Below are 18,831 nucleotides of genomic sequence, written 5' to 3'. Positions count from 1 at the left end.
AAAGTTACGTAACAGACTCCACCTGTTCGAGCTTCAGTGCATCTGGGGACATCTCAATCGTGTATGCATAAAGTAAAGATATAGACAAGTAGAAAAAGGAAAGAGACGAAAGGGATATATCATAAATTACGTGTCATGACCAGAGGGTATCATATAGCTTTGAAAGTATCTCGTTACGTAGCAAATGTCCATATTGTCCGAAAGAAAAAGGTGTTTGTTCAAGTGAAGTGATTTGTTCACTTAGTACGAAGGAGGTGCCTGGGAACAGCAGGTCAGCGAGGTCTCACAGTACTCATTGAAAGAGACAAAGTCAACTTACAGCTCCTGGTGGGAGATTTCCGTGACCGCCCGTTGAAGAGATGGGGCTAACGAGCTGATTCCTTGATGAACTTCTTCTCTGATGCCTAGATACTCGTCGAACAGGATCATGAGGAGCCACTTGACGGACTGGACCAGTGTCAACAAGGGAGACTCCACGTTGTGAGGGTCGGCGAGTACGTTCGGGTTCAGCGTAGACGACGTTCGAGAAACTAGCGGTGTCCGGGGAAGAAGCATGAGGTAGATAGTTCGATGGTAAGATGGGTTGTTCGGCATCATCCTGGTACGACTCGTTCGGATACGCCTGGTATCCATGACCGTAGCTGGGATCATCGCTGTTGGCTCTTTCGAGAGTGTTGGAACCACTCGATTCCGCAGATCCAGACGAATGATCTCGTCCTAAAGAAGCACCTCTTGCAGGTGGTAAGGCCAACTGCGACATGCTAGCGGTGCTGCCTTCGGCATTAGGAATCATTTGACTCATGGATTGGAAACTCTGAGACTGCCTGAACAGAGGATTGCCCTCCGCAGTTCCGCCAAATCCGCTGTAGGAGGTTTCACTGGTTGAGACGACCGAGTACCTGTTGGATTGAGGGCTATCAAAGTCAGCTCGACTCGAGGATATACTGCAACTCACCCTTTAGGAGAGCTTGCTCTTTGCACCACATCATAATATTGAGAATCCCTCGATTCCGTTCCATTTCTCCATCGTCTTTCCCTTTCAAACTCGACCCATCGTTTCATGACAATGTGACTAGAATCGAATGTGCCCTCCTTATCTCCGTGAGAGACCTCTTTCGTTTCTCCCACAACCTTTCTGGTCTCACCCCACGAGAAATCGTCCATATGCCAGTAGGCGTAACCAGGAAGAACCAAATTCCAAATAGGCAGTGAGATAAGGTACATCATCATCCATCCGACATATGCAACCTTTCTTGAGGTGATGACGATCAACACACCAGGTAGACCCAAGATGAAGGCAAGGAGAATGAGTGAGACTGTTGGTCGAGGCATGCCAGTTACCGATTCGGGAATGATGGCGATGACGATGATGTAAAGGGTGAAACTGATGGCTGCTGGTAAGACCAAAGTTCCGATAAGATCCATGAAAACGACAAACTGCATTGAGAAGCAGAAAGTACCGCATAGATCTCGCACCAACATCAACTCGAAAAGATTGTGAACAGTCGAGTTGATCCATCGTCGACGTTGAGACAGCAAGATTCTAAAAGTGTCAGGAACGATAGTTTTACAGACAGCTTGAGGACAGAAGATCATTTTTCTCTTGGGGAATGTCTTCAGCATGAGTGTCGACAAGTATCGATCTTCACCTAAGAGTAACAAGTTCTTCTTGTGCAGGGTATCGACGACGTTCTCAGAATAATGTTCACAGATATCGGGATTGGCCAGGATAGGAACCCAATAACCTCGATCACCTTTTGGAGCCTTGATCCGGTACATACTGAAACAACCGGGAAGACAGGTGACACCACCGAAGACGGATTCGAAAGCTTTCGTAAGGTGGTGGGAGATGTAATATTCGAATACTAATTGTCAGCGATGCTCGGACAGTTATAAACTCACCTTGAATCATTGTCACCCAGGTTTCTGACTTATTCGCGATCTTGGTCTCTCCACACAACCCCATAATCTCGTGATCGTTCACCATACATGCGTTCATTCGAGTGAGGGAATCGGGGAAGACTTTGGTATCGGCATCTACACACAGGACAGTCTCATATCTGTCAGGGGGAATACCGGTACATCGCCAGATAGAGTTGAAGAATTCGTATTCGAAGGTAGTCATCCGTTCATCAAACATGACTTTCTGCAGGAAACTCATCAATACGATTTGAGAATCTCGCTTTCCTCTGTTCCCGGGCTTAGCATCGTTTGCTTCGAGCGGGTTACCGGTTTTAGCGACTAAGACCATGGGTACTCTCTGTTGTTTGGAAGGTTCGACCGTCTCTGAATCGTAATCGTAGAAACCAGAATAAACCTTGGCCATGTTGTGTCGTTTATGACCATCTGCGATGGCGACATAGGAATGAGCTTCCACCTCTTCTGCTGGCACCACCAGTTCTTTCATCATTCCAAGCACAATGTCAGGGGTGTATTGTTTCGAGCCAGAGCCTCGGACCATTCCATCACAGATAACAAGGATGAGTTTGTGAGAGTTGGGATAATCTGTGGTAGCAAGGGAATCTAGAGTAGTTCGTAGACCTTCGATCGATTCTGAATATGCGGTGACTAGGCAAATTGAGTGAACCAGAGGGAATCTGAATGGTTCGAAATCGGGAGCAGGTTGAGGTACGACATTGCCGAGAGGGAATGGGCAGTTCGTAGGATTGTTGTTCATAGATTGATCCGAAAGAGATTGATGAGAATCGTCCCTGAAGGGCAGGGAAGTTGAACTTCGCGAATTACGCAACATGGGGGATCCTGGTGGAGTCGTTTGCATTCCAGGTGCAAGTTTTCCACCATATACACTAGCAGCCTGTCGTCTAGATTCGCCGAGGCCGCCGTAGGTGGTGGATGGACGAGAAGAAGAGACAAGCATTGGCTCAGCTTTACTGAACCTCGAGGTCGTCGGAAGGAATACTGTTTTCCTGGAATTACCACCCGGACCACTTCGGTTTGCTGCGTTCGGTCGAAGATAACCAGGTGCGGCTTTATAGATATCGTCCGTCCAATTTTCTATTTCTGCCGCTCGCTTCATCCTCTGTTGATAACTCTCTCCTTCAAAGTTGCCTAATCTCCAACTCAAGAACCATCCAAATACCACCGCCATACCAAACTTGATCATCACGGCACCTAAAATGAAGACTAGAGAGACATATAATACGATATCGGAGGCGACACAACCAATTGAGATACTATCTACAAAACCGACCTGGATCACGTCGGTCAGACATTGAGCGTACTGCTCGAGCCCGTTTCGCTGTACGAATGCGGTGATATCTTTACCGGCAAAAGTCTCGTTTCTCTCCTTGATGGTGTCGAAGAACGAGGGGTAGCTGACCTGACTGGTGGCAAGCCATTGCAAGAGATTCATGTCGATAACGGCGGATCTATAAACGGCAAGATTCCTGGACTCATCTTGAACTCTGTCCCATGTGTAGTATATCTCGGCAGTAGGGACCATAGCCTCGAATTCGGTCTTCGCTTTGTTCGAAGTGTGACAGTTGGTGGCATCCGTGTATCCAGTAAGATTCGCTGCAGATGTGCCGTTTTGATCACGTATGTTACAAGGGAAGTACCAAGCCATTTGATCTCCTGAGTACTGAATTCCAGTACCACTGGCGGGTGTGATAACTCCCAAACAGTGACGATTGACGTTTTGAAACATGAAACTGACATCTTTACCTCCAGCCATGTACTGGTCCATATAAAGCGGACTTGTCGAACCGTTAAAGGTTGTACCGGCGGCTGGATGTTTCCAGTTGCCGAGGTCGTAATCGTACCCATTGATGATAAGAGATGCGTTGTCCGCTTTTCCACCGGCGATTCGTAATGCCTGATTGCCACACACTGTTTGAGTGAAACCGAAGGTGACGAAACCGACAATGGCCATCAGGGAGGCAACGATACCAACGATACCCATCTTCTCCCTCCATGCACGCTGGGCTTCAGGGGTACGCTTGCCGAAGACATTGCGAAGGACGAAACCAGGAACGAGGCAGGTGAGAAGATAGCAGTAAACCATCCAAGCATCCTTGGGACCAGGTGCGAAATTCCCCAAACATCCAAGCTTCTCTTCTGATTCTCGATTGGAGCCAGCACCAGCTCGATTAGATTGGGCTCCTGTCGGAGGTTGTCGAGGAGTGGCTTGTGATGCTCTTCGTCGGATGGTGGCTCCTCGCTTGAAGAGATTCAGTCCGGATTGATGATCGGTTTCATCAGTATCTCGAGCGAGAAGCGACTTGCCTCGACGAAGGTTGGCACCTCGATTGTACGGTTGATTACCGGTGGCTACAAACGTCAGCAACGCTGTTTATACGAAATGCAACTCACAACTTGGCTGCACATCCACCTGATCTTCTGTTGCGTGTTCTCGATAATGCCAAAGTCGATGACCGGGATCAATCCTCTCCCTCTCTGGTCTTACCAGACTCTTTTTCCTCCTCATATCTGCACCATTGGAAGCGGAGAACCCTTGCATATTCTGAGCGCCTGCATCGACGTATCCATCATTATCATATCCCAAGGCGTCAGCGTTGTAGCCGGAAGAAGAGACGGAGACTGTGGTGGTCAATGAATTCTTGGAAGGTAAATTTTTGGCGGGAGGTCGAGGAGGCTGATCTTCTCTTTGACCGCGACGGGAAGGGTGTACGTCATCCCTGAAGGATACATTCTGATTGGGATTGGGTCGTGACATATTGGTGAGATGTGATGATCAGATAGACATGTCCGTTGAGAAGGAAGGGTGGAATGAGTTGAATGATTTCTGCTGGTTCCAACCCAAGTCAGTGGCGGTGACAAAGGATGAGATTGTTTGTGGTATTTGGTGAGTGTGTGAGATCTACAGACATACTCACCTGTGACTACGCCCAATACCCTATCTATAATCCCTTGCTGAATCAGCCGACAATGAGTGGTATCGCAACGAATGAGCAATGAGAGCTTGATGCTATGATGTTGATGAATGAACTATGATATAACGCGATCGAGGGTGATGAGTATTGGGAATGAAACAGAGGAAAAACGCGAAGGATGAAAAGATGAGATGCGGTATGGAAAGAGAGGGGCTGAAAAGTCGTGATGTTGGTCTGTCCGTGGTATGATTATGTGCTCATGGGGTACCGAGTGTTGAGTATCAGCCTGAAGGAGTAGGTTGGAGGTTGTAGGCTGGAATGCTATGTGATTTACGGGATGGTGATATAGATGATAGTTGATTGATTAGACCAGAGAATATAAAGAAAGCGCAGCAGGGTGTCTCATTGATTGCATACTACACTAGTACTGTTAAAAAAGGGTAATCCAAAATCCAAATCCAAATACAACACAAATAAAACCAAAAGAAAAGAAAAGGGAGGAAAAAAAAAAGGCACGTGCCACCTGACACCGACGTCATCTATCAGGCAAGAGCAAGATTTAGGCATGCACTGCTTTGTATATGACCTGTGGTGCCCCACTGTGTCATCGATAGGTAGTAACCCAAGTCATGGATATCTGCATACATGTGCAACGTACGACACACAACGTACATCAGAACCTCATCTTATCATCCCATTTCTAGTCAACATCCCACCCTTCACCAGCGATCCATCCTCCGATGATCTCCATTATCACCTCATCATACACTTACCCATTCCTCTCGTAATTTTAGTCATGCCAAACTCAGCCACGAGACCCACACGCAAGGACAGCGTTCACCTCCCTCCCCATCCCGATCGCCCATTCTCACCTTCACCCCCCAGAGAAAACCGTCATTCAGCTTCTCGTCCCCCTTCTTTGCTCTTCGGTGCACCCCCAGTGGGTACAGTCGCATCGTCAAGTAACCTCAATGTCGAAGGTCTGCCCTCAACTCCTCCCAGAGTCAGCTCAATCATACCAAGATCTCCATCGCACGATAATGTGAAGAACTCACCATTCTTCGACCGGGATTCTCCTGCTCGACGACGCTATGAGAGTGAATCGTCACCATCAACGAGCCAAGCAGCGCAAGGAAGGCCGATAAGCATACAATCGAGCCTTCAAAGGAGGTGGGTCCGTCCATTCTGACGCGACGATTTCGATTTGTATTGGCTAACACGCCTTTTAGGGATTCGGAATCCTCGACTACCTCATCCGCATCCCCACCACTTGGAGCAACATCCATCCTATCTGCTATCGCATCCTCTACACCTCCAAGAGCTCAGGGAACCCCCTCGAAATCGCCAGTCATTTATCAAGGTCACGTACGAATTTCAAGCGATATCACCAACATCAGAACACCTACTTTGGATGCTCCAGATTCACCCAAATCATATCAAAGTGGATTCAGCTCTTCATCATCAAATTGTGATAGTAACACATCGTTCTCCAAATCCTTGCCTAGGCTACATCAGCCCACCGTAGTCAGACGTACATCCGGTCGAGGTCTGGCTTTCCTCCCGCCTCCTGCTCAAGCTCTAAGTCACAGTACAGCAATCCATCATCATCCCCGATCGCCTCCCACCAGTGCAAACCATGATGGTGAACGTACCGCTTCCGTGGCGAGTCTCCAGCATATACAGCATCATGCCCATATGCTTAATCTAGGTCAACCCATTGGACGTCCAACTCACAAAAATCAGGATGATAAATTGATCTCGATGAAGGGTAGTGATGATCGTCCGGCGAATCACCCTACCTCGTACAGCGAGATCCCTTTACCCCCTTCATCACTCGAAGAGACACAAATACTGAATGAAGTGGAAGAGGATTCTGTGAGTGCTTGATCTAAAGTGTCGCTAGTTTCTGACCTTCTTCACGTAGCCAATTGAACAAGAAGAAGAGATCGTAGATCCTGAGCCTTTCCACCCGTTGTTAACCTCAGACGTTTCAGACGCAGACACACTCAGCTCAATGACATCTGACCTTCATATAGCGGATCTCTCGATACCTTCACAGGAAGATATCACCAGGTCAGTCGACGATCCATTCCCTGTGGCAACTCCCGATATCGCAGAGCGAGTACTGCATGATTCGACAACCTCGTCGGATAACGGCGCAGAAAATGAACCTGTACAAGAAATGAACAACGACAAAGGACTTCCAACAGATGAGAATATCCCCATTGTGAGTATGCCTTTCAAGTTGGCAGACGGATTCAGTAGAACTGATAGGTTGCATATTAGTTACACGAGGTGGTGTCAACCCAATTCTCGCCAGCAGATCTTGACTCACCTACTTCCACTCCGCCGCAGCCAGACGACCAGGCCTCAAAGTCGATCGGGGCAGATCCTCCGCTCCCCTTGGTACCTTACAAAGTACGAGAGGGATCTCAAACATATAATACGGATGTTCCATCCGTCCCAGATCGTACTCGTCAAATATCCTTATACGCAAGTATGAATCATCCGGCAAATCCACTCCCTCAGCTCACGGCTTATCGAGTGGAGTTGGCACTTTCTTGGGGGGATGCTCAAATCTTGCGATGGATCCCCGGAAGGAAATACATCCCTGATTGGAATTTGAAGGTGGTAGGAGGTAACCTAGTAATCGATGTCCGGGCTATGATAAAAACAACTGTATCTCATATTCCCATTTTCTGGCGATTCGCCTCTTGGTTGTAAGCAAAAATGAACACTTTGTATCTCTAAATTCGTTGTATCCTGTAATTAGAAATGTTGATTTTTGTCGCATGTATATCTCGTTACATGTCATAAAGGTCTCATGATGTATCAAATACTGTATATATGTATGTAACCGTCTAAAGTAATGACTCCTATCAGCTGAGGAATTTTTCCAAACTTCGTTTAGTCCCTTCATCCGCTTTGTCCCAGAAAGGTCCCAATCCCACTGCATGAGCTTGATGCAGGATCTGAACGATGTAACCCTTGAGAGGGACTGAGTATGCTGGATCGCTGTCTTCGAGTGTGACTCGACGCTTGCCCTCGGGGGTATCTAAGCATGATAGCTCAGCCTGCTGATACATATCTATACAATAGAGCTTACTCACATTGGATATCCGACCATTGTGAGGAGTGTTCATCTTGCCAAGGTCGCAGTCCGGTTCTGCGAAATCGCGTTAACACCATTCTACTTCGAGTCTCACGGACAAAGCTAACTTACTCTATACTGTTGGGATCGTCTTGAGCCACTTGTACTTCACCCAACACATCAAGGAATATATTCACTATACCAAGTCAGCGTCATTCTTCATTAAAATTTGACTTACTAAATTCGCCATCAAAACGATCTAAGACGTGATGATCACCCTGGAACTGTCAGCTTCTATTGCACAAGTGTAGTACTCACTGTTGTGAGCAAGGCCCCAGCTCCCATAGCCACGGCTTTCCTCATTCGTGTTTCACCAACATAATCGAAATTCCTCCAGAGAGCATCTAAAACCTCATCTAAGAGTTTTTGCCCATCTCGATTTTGCATCCTAGCAGATTCGGCAACCAATTGAAGGAATATGCGAGGGTCAAGGATTGCGATTCGAGATAAAATCTCCAGGTACGCGGCCAGGATCAAACCGGAAGCTTTATCATCCTCAAGAGCAGTTGTGATGTGTTGGAAAATACCAGAGTGGAGGAGAAGCGGCGCAAGCTGAGCCAAGGGCGCAGTCCGAATGAGGAGAGAGACGGTGACGAGGATACGACTGACTGCTTCCGCGTTGGGTTTACTGGTGGTCAATGCCTTGGCGAAGGTCGAGGTTATTGCTTCTCCGTATGCTTGGGTGATGCCACTTGCGTCGAGTAAGAGATAGGAGTCAAGCAGAGGTAATAATTTAGGGAGGAGATCCATATTCTCTCCCAGCATACTGAGCAGACCTGGTATCAATCGGATCAATCCAGTCTCTTTGGTCGGCTGATAGGGTGAAGCCGCGTTCCAGAGAGCTGTTTGCCATAAAATCAGACCATCATCTTCGAAGAAGTCCTTCGCTGGCGGTTGAAGACTCTCTTCAATGAGAGGGATAACGAGTTCCATTAAATCGCCAGAAGTAGCTTTTGCGGCGGACACGAGTTTGGTGGTGAGTACGACGAGGGACGCCTTGAACAACCATTCGCCTTCCAAACCTCCGGCACTATGCCACAGCCCTGGGACAGATTGAGCGAGTTTCGGTAAGTACGGCAGGATCTGATCTCCGACTCTTTCAATCACCACACCGATTGCGTCGTTGACATATCGCTTTCCATCGAGAGTAGCGGCTTCGCCAAGCAATTTGGTCCTGTATGTTATTAGCTTGGCTCGATTTAGGTGGACTCACAATTCTTCGACTGTTTGTTGAAGGTAAGGTATGAAGTAATCGATCGGTAATTCCCATAACTACCATAATCAGCTTCATTCCACAGACGCTCTAACTCACATCCACACATTCCTTGATTGCTATTGTCGCGCTTAGCTGGACCGCTTTATCAGTGGCTTCGCTACGTTCTGACAACAAGTGCAACAGCATTTGCCAAACGATAGGCAGCTTGGCAGCATCTTCATCCGCACTGACCCATTCGCCTATGAGCCAAGCCACTCGTCGCTTGGCGATACGATGTCTGACAAGTCAGCTCTTTCCGATCGAACGTGTACTTACAAAGGTTGACCGTTTCCAATCCAGCTGGCAATTCCAGTCAATAAACCGTTGAAATCGACCCCTCCGTACGTTGCTACCGATCTGCTCAATCTTCCTAAGGCACAATAGACCGCTTCACGTCTCAAGATGGAAGGCAAATCGCTAGCGGGTGCCGCTATTCTGTCAGCGGAAGTCTGTCGTCATTCGACTTACCTTCCGTGGTGGCAAGAAGTTTGATCATCTCTGGCTCAATGACCTTGTGTTCTCTGGGGACGTTTCGACAGGCATTATTCAATGCGATCAGAACTCGCTCGGCGCAAGGCTACCGAAAATTCAGCAAACGCACCTCTACGAAAGATGAACACAATTCTCTCACCCTGAACTCGAACGCCCAAGCTTCTTCGTCAAAGCTTTCGCCGACCAGCCATTCTTCAGGTTCATCTTCCAATGCCTCGAGATCTGTGGACGTGAGGGGTAACAACTTGTCCACAAGAAGGTGAAAAGCGGATAAAATGAAATGTGGATTGAAGACTATTGTCAGCGATGCCACTTCAGAGCAGGACTTACTATCTGGGTGATCGTGAGCTAATATGGGTAAGATATCCTTGAACAGAAGGAGACCGAGTAAGAGGAATCGCTTTGGATAAGGGATGAAATCGGAATCTGTTGTATTTAGCTAGATCCTTACGAATACGACTTACCATCATTGGCTACAGCTCCATCTGAACCTGCCACCACCCCACCAACTTCTCCCCACCACCAACCTACACCGGTCGTAACACCAGGTATCTTGCAGAACCCTTTGGGGTCAAGGCCGATCATCACTCTCCACCATTTACCAATGGCCCTCAGATGTTTTGTCAACGATTTGATGAGTTTTTCCGAGTTCGGTTGAGTGACAAGACGAAGACGATGAGCTTGAATGATCGGAGCGTGATGTACGGAATGGTGAACGAGATGATTGATCTGGAGCTTTGCATCAGCAAAAGTCTCCTCATGCATGTCTCTGAGCGAACCGCACGACTCACTCTGTGATGCGCTTCCTGAGTTTGGAGACCTTTAGAGCGAGACCATTGCCATTGACAGAGACGAGCAAGAATTCTGATGAGTCAGCTCGGGTTCCATCACGAGTCAACTCACTTGAATGAGTATCGACCAGCCTCTGCGAGCGTCAAATCTTCCTGCCCATTTCTCTCATGCTCCGCCCATATAGCTAACACTCTTCCCACGGGATCCGTAAAGACGTCTTCGAATTTCTGCATCACCAAAGCACCGTGCGATACCTTAACGGTCCTCCATTCCTTGACTAGAGCGTTGATGGTCCATAAGGTATTGAGAAGGATAGTACTGGTTGAAGAAGAGGAGGAAGAAAGGTTATCGAGATGCGCCAAGCACATCATAAGAGGTTCAAGAAGAAGCTGAGGGAGGTTCTGCCATGTCTTAGGATATTCGATTCGAGCAATCGCAACGAGAAGTCCAAGTTGAGGTCGAGCAATCTGATACGTCATGAGCGAGATGAACCGACGAATTTGGTATACTGCATGCACTCACAGATATATCGCCTTCCTCAATAAAGCTAAAGAGCCTTTCTCGGACCTCGGGTTTTCTGTTCTCTGGTACCAGTCTAGATTACCGTCAGTACAGATACAAAGGTATCACACTTACGCTTTGCTTCGCCATTTGGTTTTCAGCTCCCTTGCCGTGATCACAGAAGCCATAAGTCGCTCTTGCTGTTGAAGCGATTTATCAGCAGCAAGTGCTTGGAGAGCAACGAAGAACTCTGTAGAGATGTTCAAAGTCAGCGTTTGCCCGTTGAAAGATGTTGATAGACGATCGCTCACCTGGCTCTTTGAAGAGCTCTGACAGAGTCTGCTGATCTCGCACATACCCCTCGTTCGATGTCGGGTTGACGAGGGCATGCAGGAGCATGCGAAGATCAGAGGACATGGTGATACCTGTCCCTATCTTTTTATGACTCGTGTAAGACTGACTCTGACACGGTCAAGTGGTAAGAGCTGACTGAGGCAAGGTAAGATGAAGGGAAGAAGCAAAGGAAAAGGAGATCCGAAAGAGAGAAATGCAAGAATATCAAAGTGTCAATTAGAGAAATCACGATTGTTATCTCTGTTACGTAACCTCAGATTCACTATGCGAACGAGTTCACCTACAACACTTCTTCAGATTTGTTGATAAATTTATTATTTTTTTGACAACTTACTATCACATCACAATTCAAAAAAGTATCATCTGCTCGACACGATGCAGGATCAACAGGTGGACCAGCAACAGCTATCGGAAAGTTCTCGATCAAGCTTGTCTAGTAAATCCATGTTCCACTCACGGGCGGTCATCGAAGCTGGTGATCTGGTCATTGTCTATATGGTAAGTCATAGCCATGTCATGGCCTTGTCGAACCCAGCTGATAAGTATGGTAGTCTAGGGACAATCTCACATCGATCATCATCACTCCTGGAGAAGAGATACATAACAAATTTGGTCGATACGCTCATGTAGATCTGATCGGGCAGAAATTTGGTACAAAGGTGAGTTCACATCGATAATTGAGCTGGGCTTACCCCGTTAGTTGCATTCTCCACCTCCTCATGCGGGCTACATTCATCTTCTCAGACCTACACCTGAACTATGGACTCTATCGCTTCCCCATCGAACACAGATACTATATCTACCCGATATCTCGTATATAACCATGCGTTTAGGAGTACGTGTAGGAGGTAAAGTGATAGAAGCGGGTACAGGCAGTGGAAGCATGACACATAGCTTGTCCAGGACGGTGGGATCTACAGGACAGGTCTTCTCATTCGAATACCATCAGCCGAGATATGAAAAAGCACTGTAAGTCATACTCTAATACGAGCTCTCGCTGATTTGACATAGAGAGGAATTCAAATCTCATGGACTCGAGAATGTGCGACTGCAGCACAGGAATGTTTGCAAGGACGGTTTCAATGATGCGTCAGGAGTAGAAGCGGGTACGTTCTTCTGCATGTCTGTTTGCAAGCGATGCTGACCTCTTTGACAGTATTCTTGGATCTCCCTGCCCCTTGGGAAGCGATACCCCACGCAATGAAAACGTTGCGAGTGAGTTTTTTTTTTCGGGAATCCGAAGCTGGACTTTCACTGACCCGCCGTCTAGCCCGATATCATTACGAAAATCTGTTGTTTTAGTCCTTGTCTTGAACAGGTTCTGAAGACGGTGTCCACTCTTCGATCAGAAGGTTTTTCAGGTAAGCTTATCAAACCCTTGGCAAACAATTACAATACTAACATACTTTTTCTGTAGATATCTTCACACAAGAGGTACTCATACGTACGCACGAGCTTGTCAAAGAGTCTGATCCAGATCATCTCGCCTCTGTCTCATCCATCGTGGATTCTCTGAAAGCTCATGAAAAACGAAAAGTAGAGAGGAGAGCTGTCCAGATGAAGACCGCCAGGGAAAAAGCTAGAAGGCAGAAAGAGAACAGAGATGGCGTTTCTAGCTCTGAACACGTCGAACCTGGTCAAAAGAGGAAATTAGAAGAGGATAAAGCCGAAGGTACACCATCAGCAGATATCGATAATGAAGAAAAACAGCAGGAACGAATCAAAGAATACTCGGCTTGGGTTGAACCCCATACTCAACTGAAGAACGTCGTACTTACCAAACCAACTCCCGAAATGAAAGGACATACATCTTATCTCACCTTCGCCTCCTTGTATCCCGAAAGTATACGGAATGCAATCGCTGCTCAAGAATCTAGCAAATCCGCCGTCGTGACACCGAGATTGGCTGAGCTGGTGGCGGAGAAATTAGCAGGAAGAGCAGGTAGTCAGGAGACGGAATATGGCAGTGATGGTCTGGATGAGGTGATGGGGACATTGACTGAAGAGGAGATGATCGCTCTTGCAGGTAAGTAGAGCTATTGTATGCATATATGATACATAGAAAAGTTCCTTTTCCATAGGATAGAGCGAGCTAGAATGAGAGAGCGAGAGATCAATCAAAGATTTGTCAAGAAATCGAGAAAAAAGTTTGGGATCCACGGAGTGATCCGTTTCACAGCTTTCCTTTAGCGACTGTATCTGGTAGGTGCAGTTGGAGCCACCTGGCAGCATGTCTAACTCGATCATAATCTTCCCTTTTAGCCCCTACCAATTGCGCTATATCCTTCCAATCTTGTACCCTAGGATCTGATCGGAGCTGATCGTACAACGATTGATCTGGATTCATCAAAAGAGCTATCGAGGTAATCAGCGATATAATCATATAATCTCGTTTGGAACGTATTACTGACCGGTAATGTTACCTCTGATCTTGTTGGTCAACACCTTCCTTCCTGTTCCTTTTCCTCTAGTATACTTAGAATTGTCATTGCAGGTACTCCCGCATTTCGAGCAGGAGTCACCATCTGCTGGCATCGTCTGCAGAGGAGTGTCTTCTCGTGACCCTGTCGTCGAATGCTGTCTGACTTCTAATCGAGGGGTTTTGTACGAACGACCAATGAATGACACCTCTTCTTCCTCTTCCTCTTCCGGTTCGCTTCGCTTACGACTTGATCGTCCTGACAAAGTGACTTGTTGATGATGTTGAAATGCGAGTTCACCATGATGGTGTGTTAACTTTGAAGTTGTAAAAGCATGACTGGCCTGCTCAGACCCCATCATTCAGCCCATAATCAAGGTCTTAGACATTGGAGTACCGGAAACTTACATTTCTAGACGTTGTAGCCACTGACACAGTATTCCCGACAAATACTACTTCATCGTCAGTTTCAGTGTCAACAGTCTCCTGTGCATGGCAGATAAGCATTCATTCAACTCGAAAAAGAAATACACCAGACTTACCATTAACGTGTCTTCACGGGGCGGTGTAACAGACTTTTCAAAAAACAAAGCTTCCTCCTTTTTTTGACCACCTTGTCCGATCGATTGAGATGAAGAAGCTAACGTACCGTCAATACTGACACATGATCATCAAGACAGTGGCCAGCTTTGATCGTACTCACTTTCCGTTGCAGCGTCTCCAGTACTGAGCTGACGAGAGCCATGGTACAAAATTAACGGTAAGTTTCGCCAATTATCCGTATCTTCAGCTTTAGCGTTCGGTTTGATGGCGTTCGGTGTCGGACTGAGAAGGCTAGAAGGAGTAATCGAGTGGAGCAAAGCTTTCATTCCAGTTGTGGGGGGTGTCAAGGGCAGTTTACTGTTTGGTATTGGAGTGATTACTCCCATTTTGACTTAATGTTTACGCTGATGTGATTTGTGACCTCTTTGCTCGAAAGTCGATAGTGGATATTGATGAGAGGGTATCGATATCACGAAGCAGTCGACCTGCTAAGTAAGAGATAAGTTTGAACGCTTTTATGGAAAGGAGTGTGAAGAGAGGTGCAGAACATTGAATTGATATATCAAAGAAGATCTAAAAACGAAATAATAAAGCAATGGAATGATGGCATATACGCTTTGGCTGACCACCGGCAGAAGTGTCCAAATAATGATATCGTGTTACCATGACAACGCCATTTGTATCCGATAAAATCAGCTCATCTCAGATTATTCAGTCATACATCAGTACCCCAATGATCACATGCACATGTGGAGTTCTTGTGGGTTTCACAATGAGAACTGTAGGTATGATTAACCAGAATCGGTGATTAAGAATATCGAAGATTGTGATCGTATATTCAGTGAGATAGATATCGATATAGGTCAATACTTGCATAAAGACAGATTTGATCAAAATCCTAATGCGTTGCTTTTTTCTACTATTGTTACATGCCATACCTTCCTTTATTGCAAATCCACTTCTATGACCCCTCCTTGATTCAATAATAGGAGATATGTTTAGTATTCCACGAAGAATCCTCTGTCTTTTCGTTCTTTGGTCATAGCTGAGAACATATGTCACATTAGCATAGATCCGAAAGTATCTTTGACTTTGGGTACTCACCTGCAATAATAGCACTTCCTACACCTGAACCATCTTCGGCATGGTGAGTGACGATGTTCTTACCCTTTTCACCAAAGATATCAACCAGAGCAGCATGTACTCGATTAGCGAAGTTGGGGTATTTCTGCGCATACGATTGGTCAGCAGATTCCTTCTTTCAAGGATCTGTATATCAAAGCCACACTCACGTTGTACAGTGATCCATCAGCACCGACAGCACAACCCTCATCAAGGTAGCCCTTCTTGCTGACGATGGCAGCGATACCACAGGCCGAGAGTCTCGCCGATCGAGTACCGATCAACACAGCAAGCTTCTTGAAGAACTGTCGCTCTTCCAATGTCGTCTCGACACCGAAGAAATGAGTGAAAACACCGATGATAGTAAGGAGTTCATCGGTAATGTCACTGAAAAGGGAGTATGGTGAGTGGGTCGATCATATGTTAGGCCGAATGAATTGGACATACCTTTCCATGAGAGATAAGAAAGCGGTATCGAAAGCGTAAGCCTTCTCAAGCTTGTATGTGTTTTGACCCAAGAACAGGTCACCCGCATCGATGAGCTCGCAGATGATTAATCGGAAAATTTCACCAAGGTATAAACCAGCAATCATCTTTTCGAAAGACTGTGATATGGACTATGAGCAGTAGTCGTACGATTAGGCTGGTCGATGCACTCACTTGTTCTCCAGGCTTGTTGGAGGATTCATCAATGATGATATCATATTTGGTTCGAGCTGCGTGCATGATGATCAACGCCGATTCGAGTGGAAGGATGCTGGACTTACGAAGGTGTTGGTGTTCGAACGAGTCGAAGGCTCCCCATTCACACTGTTGATCAATTAGCAATTTGACCTCAAACCAGAACCAGAATCTAGCTCACGTTGATGGCCATACCCTGTTCTTTGGGGAGTCCGATACTGTCAATCTTAGGAATAGAACCAGCATTCTCCATGTAGGCGGCATTACAACCGGTACCGAAGATCACGGCAATCTTGGTGTGAGGATCAACGTAGTTAGAGGCAATCAAAGTGCCGGTAGTATCGTTGATCAGGGCAGTAAGCTCGGCAGCCACGTTCTGTTGGGATTTTAGCCAAGCTCTACGTAGAAAGTCAGACATGCGACCTACAAATCGTTTCAAACTATCCATGAACATAGCAGCGACATCTCTTCCTTCGATGTTAGGTGCTCCGAAACCCTTGGTCCATCGAATGAGCACTGCACTTTCGTCAGCGGTGTTCAAGGGAGGGCATGATCCTACTTACCACCATGGTCAATTCGATCTTGGCTGTAGAAAGGTGAGCGTAGTCTTTTACAATATCGATAAGAGAACTTACGAGCATGGGTAAGAGAACTAGGATGCGTAGCTTGAGGTCAGCGGTGAAGCCTGCAAGACGAAAAGGCGAAGATGTACTCACAGTGAATCCCAGAGGAAGGATACCATCGGCCTCAGTTCTTCCCAAAGTATCGCGAATGAAAGAGTCTAAACATTCAGCGCAGAAGTCGAGCCTGATGTCAGATATGATACGTGAGATGTTAGCGTTCATGCCTTGGACATGGATCATGGGGATGAGAATTCACAATTTTTGACCCTCCTCTTGCTTTTGCTCCTCAGTCAACCTGTATTTGGTCTGGGTGACTTGGAATTTACCTTGACCTTGAAGGGTCACGAGACAGACTCGAAGATTGGTACCTCCCAAATCCAGCGCGAGGTATTCACCAACTTCTTTACCAGAAGGCCACTGAAACGTATGTCAGCGTGGTTCCTGCATCATTCGGATCAACGACTCACACCAAAGACGAAAGTAGGAACTGAATTATCAAGGATATCAGTAACTTTTCGGCAAGAAATGAGCGTTCAGAATACGTACTCATAGGCTATGCATTGGAAGGTAAAAAGTCAGCGTAAAAGAAGATGCTCTGACAGGACAGACACTTACCACCACCTGTCCATCCTTCTGGAGACCATTGTCGAGAGTTTCTTCGAATGAGTGCACGATCATTCGCATTCGTTGAGGGGTGACTACGAGAAATACGAAGTGATGAGTTGACATCTACGTATCAAAAGCGCAGTGAAAGACTCACGTGTCAGAAGACTCTCATACTTTCTCAGATGGTCGGCGATAGTTTCTATATACGATCTTTCAGCTACGACTCTTTCACCATCTCTCGTCTCAGACATCTTACGCACTCTTCTCAGCGTGAGGGAGCTCGACATCATCCTATAGAGTTTATCAGTTGGGAGTATCTTATCTTATCTACAAGAAAAGCAAAACTTACATTGGTTCTGGTGTGATAAACAGCTTGAGCACCACTGGGAGTCATTACGATGTTACTACCCCTTCTACTGATTCTACCGGCACTTCCGGCACTGCCTCTTCGTTCGGTTTCAGCATTGGTCATACCAAAGCCAGGTCTTGCTCCACCACCAACAGATGATTTTCGACCTAAAGCCGAGCCGAGGTTGGTACCGTTATCTAGGACTGACCCTCTACGGGGGTTCTCAGAGCTTGGCGATCCTGGTGCGGAAGGCGAGTGACCGTTGGTTACTGATTCGGAGGTGTTGAGTCCGGCCAGTCGGGAAGCGAGGTTATCGGGAGTGACAGACATTTTGGGTGTGTGTGGGTTGGTGAAGCTCTGGAAGGGAGATGTCATTATGAGCGTTGGCAAGGTGGACAGAACGATAATGGGAGGATATGATGATCAAGAGAGATGTAGACGAGATATATCAGAGTGCAAATAACTGCGTGTTCGACTTGAGAAATGAGAAGAAAGAAGGAAGAAGTTTATGAGATCTCACCTAGTGGAGTTGAAGTTTCTCGTTTGTTTGATTGTGTGGATTTTGGTGAATATGGCTGCTTGACGACGACAAAGGAGACCAAAGGGGGAGTGAGATAGTGATATCAATGATAATGAAGAAAAACCCAAAACGTCAGCTGAGTCTTGAATACATGCTAAATAAAGGTGGGGGATATCCAGGGTAGATACCGCTTTGACCGCGATATGTCGACGTATATGCTTTCTACTGCTTGCCAAAAGATGGTTCACAGACTCACCTTTACGCTTGAGATTTTTCGAGGATATGATATTGTACACTACGAGTAAGATGCAAGGAATCGAAGGGGGAGTGTGATGATGTGTACCCTAATAAACCGGGTTGATCGACTTTATCGGAGCTGCTCACTCACTCATGTCAGTGGGAAAACTGAAAGCGAGGTGCATGACGTGGGGAAAACCATTCATTCATCATCCACCCTGAGACTACGACAGATCCTAATCATGCAGCAATCCCGATTAGAGATCGCACGGTAACGTTCTGTAATGGGATGGGCTGCCGCAATCAGGAACGGATGTCCCGTGGGGATTCAAC

The 18,831-nt window shown here is 46.6% G+C and overlaps 6 protein-coding genes across 6 annotated transcripts; 2 read left to right on the top strand and 4 right to left on the bottom strand.

Annotated features, from left to right (window-relative positions):
• Window positions 1-240: 240 nt before the first annotated feature.
• Window positions 241-4,696, bottom strand: L199_001038 (uncharacterized protein; the record flags this gene model as incomplete). The annotated part of the gene is made up of 5 exons (XM_064886795.1): window positions 241-258; window positions 320-899; window positions 956-1,754; window positions 1,903-4,290; window positions 4,333-4,696. 5 exons carry the CDS (start codon window positions 4,694-4,696, stop codon window positions 241-243), a joined length of 4,149 nt encoding a protein of 1,382 aa, XP_064742867.1.
• A 953-nt stretch (window positions 4,697-5,649) lies between these two features.
• Window positions 5,650-7,577, top strand: L199_001037 (uncharacterized protein; the record flags this gene model as incomplete). The annotated part of the gene is made up of 4 exons (XM_064886794.1): window positions 5,650-6,023; window positions 6,083-6,728; window positions 6,778-7,080; window positions 7,140-7,577. 4 exons carry the CDS (start codon window positions 5,650-5,652, stop codon window positions 7,575-7,577), a joined length of 1,761 nt encoding a protein of 586 aa, XP_064742866.1.
• Window positions 7,578-7,732: 155 nt separating this feature from the next.
• Window positions 7,733-11,461, bottom strand: L199_001036 (uncharacterized protein; the record flags this gene model as incomplete). The annotated part of the gene is made up of 16 exons (XM_064886793.1): window positions 7,733-7,908; window positions 7,964-8,019; window positions 8,077-8,140; window positions 8,183-8,203; window positions 8,319-9,158; window positions 9,218-9,227; window positions 9,317-9,446; window positions 9,536-9,708; window positions 9,771-9,836; window positions 9,891-10,045; window positions 10,216-10,480; window positions 10,543-10,615; window positions 10,733-11,010; window positions 11,066-11,120; window positions 11,180-11,294; window positions 11,356-11,461. The coding sequence occupies 16 exons, from the start codon at window positions 11,459-11,461 to the stop codon at window positions 7,733-7,735; spliced, it is 2,583 nt and encodes an 860-aa protein (XP_064742865.1).
• Window positions 11,462-11,773: 312 nt separating this feature from the next.
• Window positions 11,774-13,432, top strand: L199_001035 (uncharacterized protein; the record flags this gene model as incomplete). The annotated part of the gene is made up of 7 exons (XM_064886792.1): window positions 11,774-11,896; window positions 11,950-12,057; window positions 12,189-12,367; window positions 12,410-12,504; window positions 12,555-12,613; window positions 12,669-12,759; window positions 12,816-13,432. The coding sequence occupies 7 exons, from the start codon at window positions 11,774-11,776 to the stop codon at window positions 13,430-13,432; spliced, it is 1,272 nt and encodes a 423-aa protein (XP_064742864.1).
• A 139-nt stretch (window positions 13,433-13,571) lies between these two features.
• L199_001034 (uncharacterized protein) lies at window positions 13,572-14,746 on the bottom strand (the record flags this gene model as incomplete). The annotated part of the gene is made up of 5 exons (XM_064886791.1): window positions 13,572-13,753; window positions 13,810-14,161; window positions 14,226-14,303; window positions 14,360-14,457; window positions 14,521-14,746. The coding sequence occupies 5 exons, from the start codon at window positions 14,744-14,746 to the stop codon at window positions 13,572-13,574; spliced, it is 936 nt and encodes a 311-aa protein (XP_064742863.1).
• Window positions 14,747-15,358: 612 nt separating this feature from the next.
• L199_001033 (uncharacterized protein) lies at window positions 15,359-18,071 on the bottom strand (the record flags this gene model as incomplete). The annotated part of the gene is made up of 18 exons (XM_064886790.1): window positions 15,359-15,405; window positions 15,465-15,588; window positions 15,653-15,869; window positions 15,930-16,087; window positions 16,143-16,198; window positions 16,250-16,292; window positions 16,345-16,539; window positions 16,591-16,679; window positions 16,727-16,749; window positions 16,799-16,815; window positions 16,880-16,970; window positions 17,043-17,203; window positions 17,254-17,273; window positions 17,333-17,339; window positions 17,402-17,484; window positions 17,547-17,591; window positions 17,653-17,683; window positions 17,742-18,071. The coding sequence occupies 18 exons, from the start codon at window positions 18,069-18,071 to the stop codon at window positions 15,359-15,361; spliced, it is 1,737 nt and encodes a 578-aa protein (XP_064742862.1).
• Window positions 18,072-18,831: the final 760 nt, after the last annotated feature.

This window comes from Kwoniella botswanensis, chromosome 1, assembly GCF_036426115.1.
Source record: "Kwoniella botswanensis chromosome 1, complete sequence".
Taxonomy (NCBI): domain Eukaryota; kingdom Fungi; phylum Basidiomycota; class Tremellomycetes; order Tremellales; family Cryptococcaceae; genus Kwoniella; species Kwoniella botswanensis.
The sequence above is the reverse complement of the archived record's forward strand: the minus strand, read 5'-3'. Positions and strand labels throughout refer to the sequence as shown.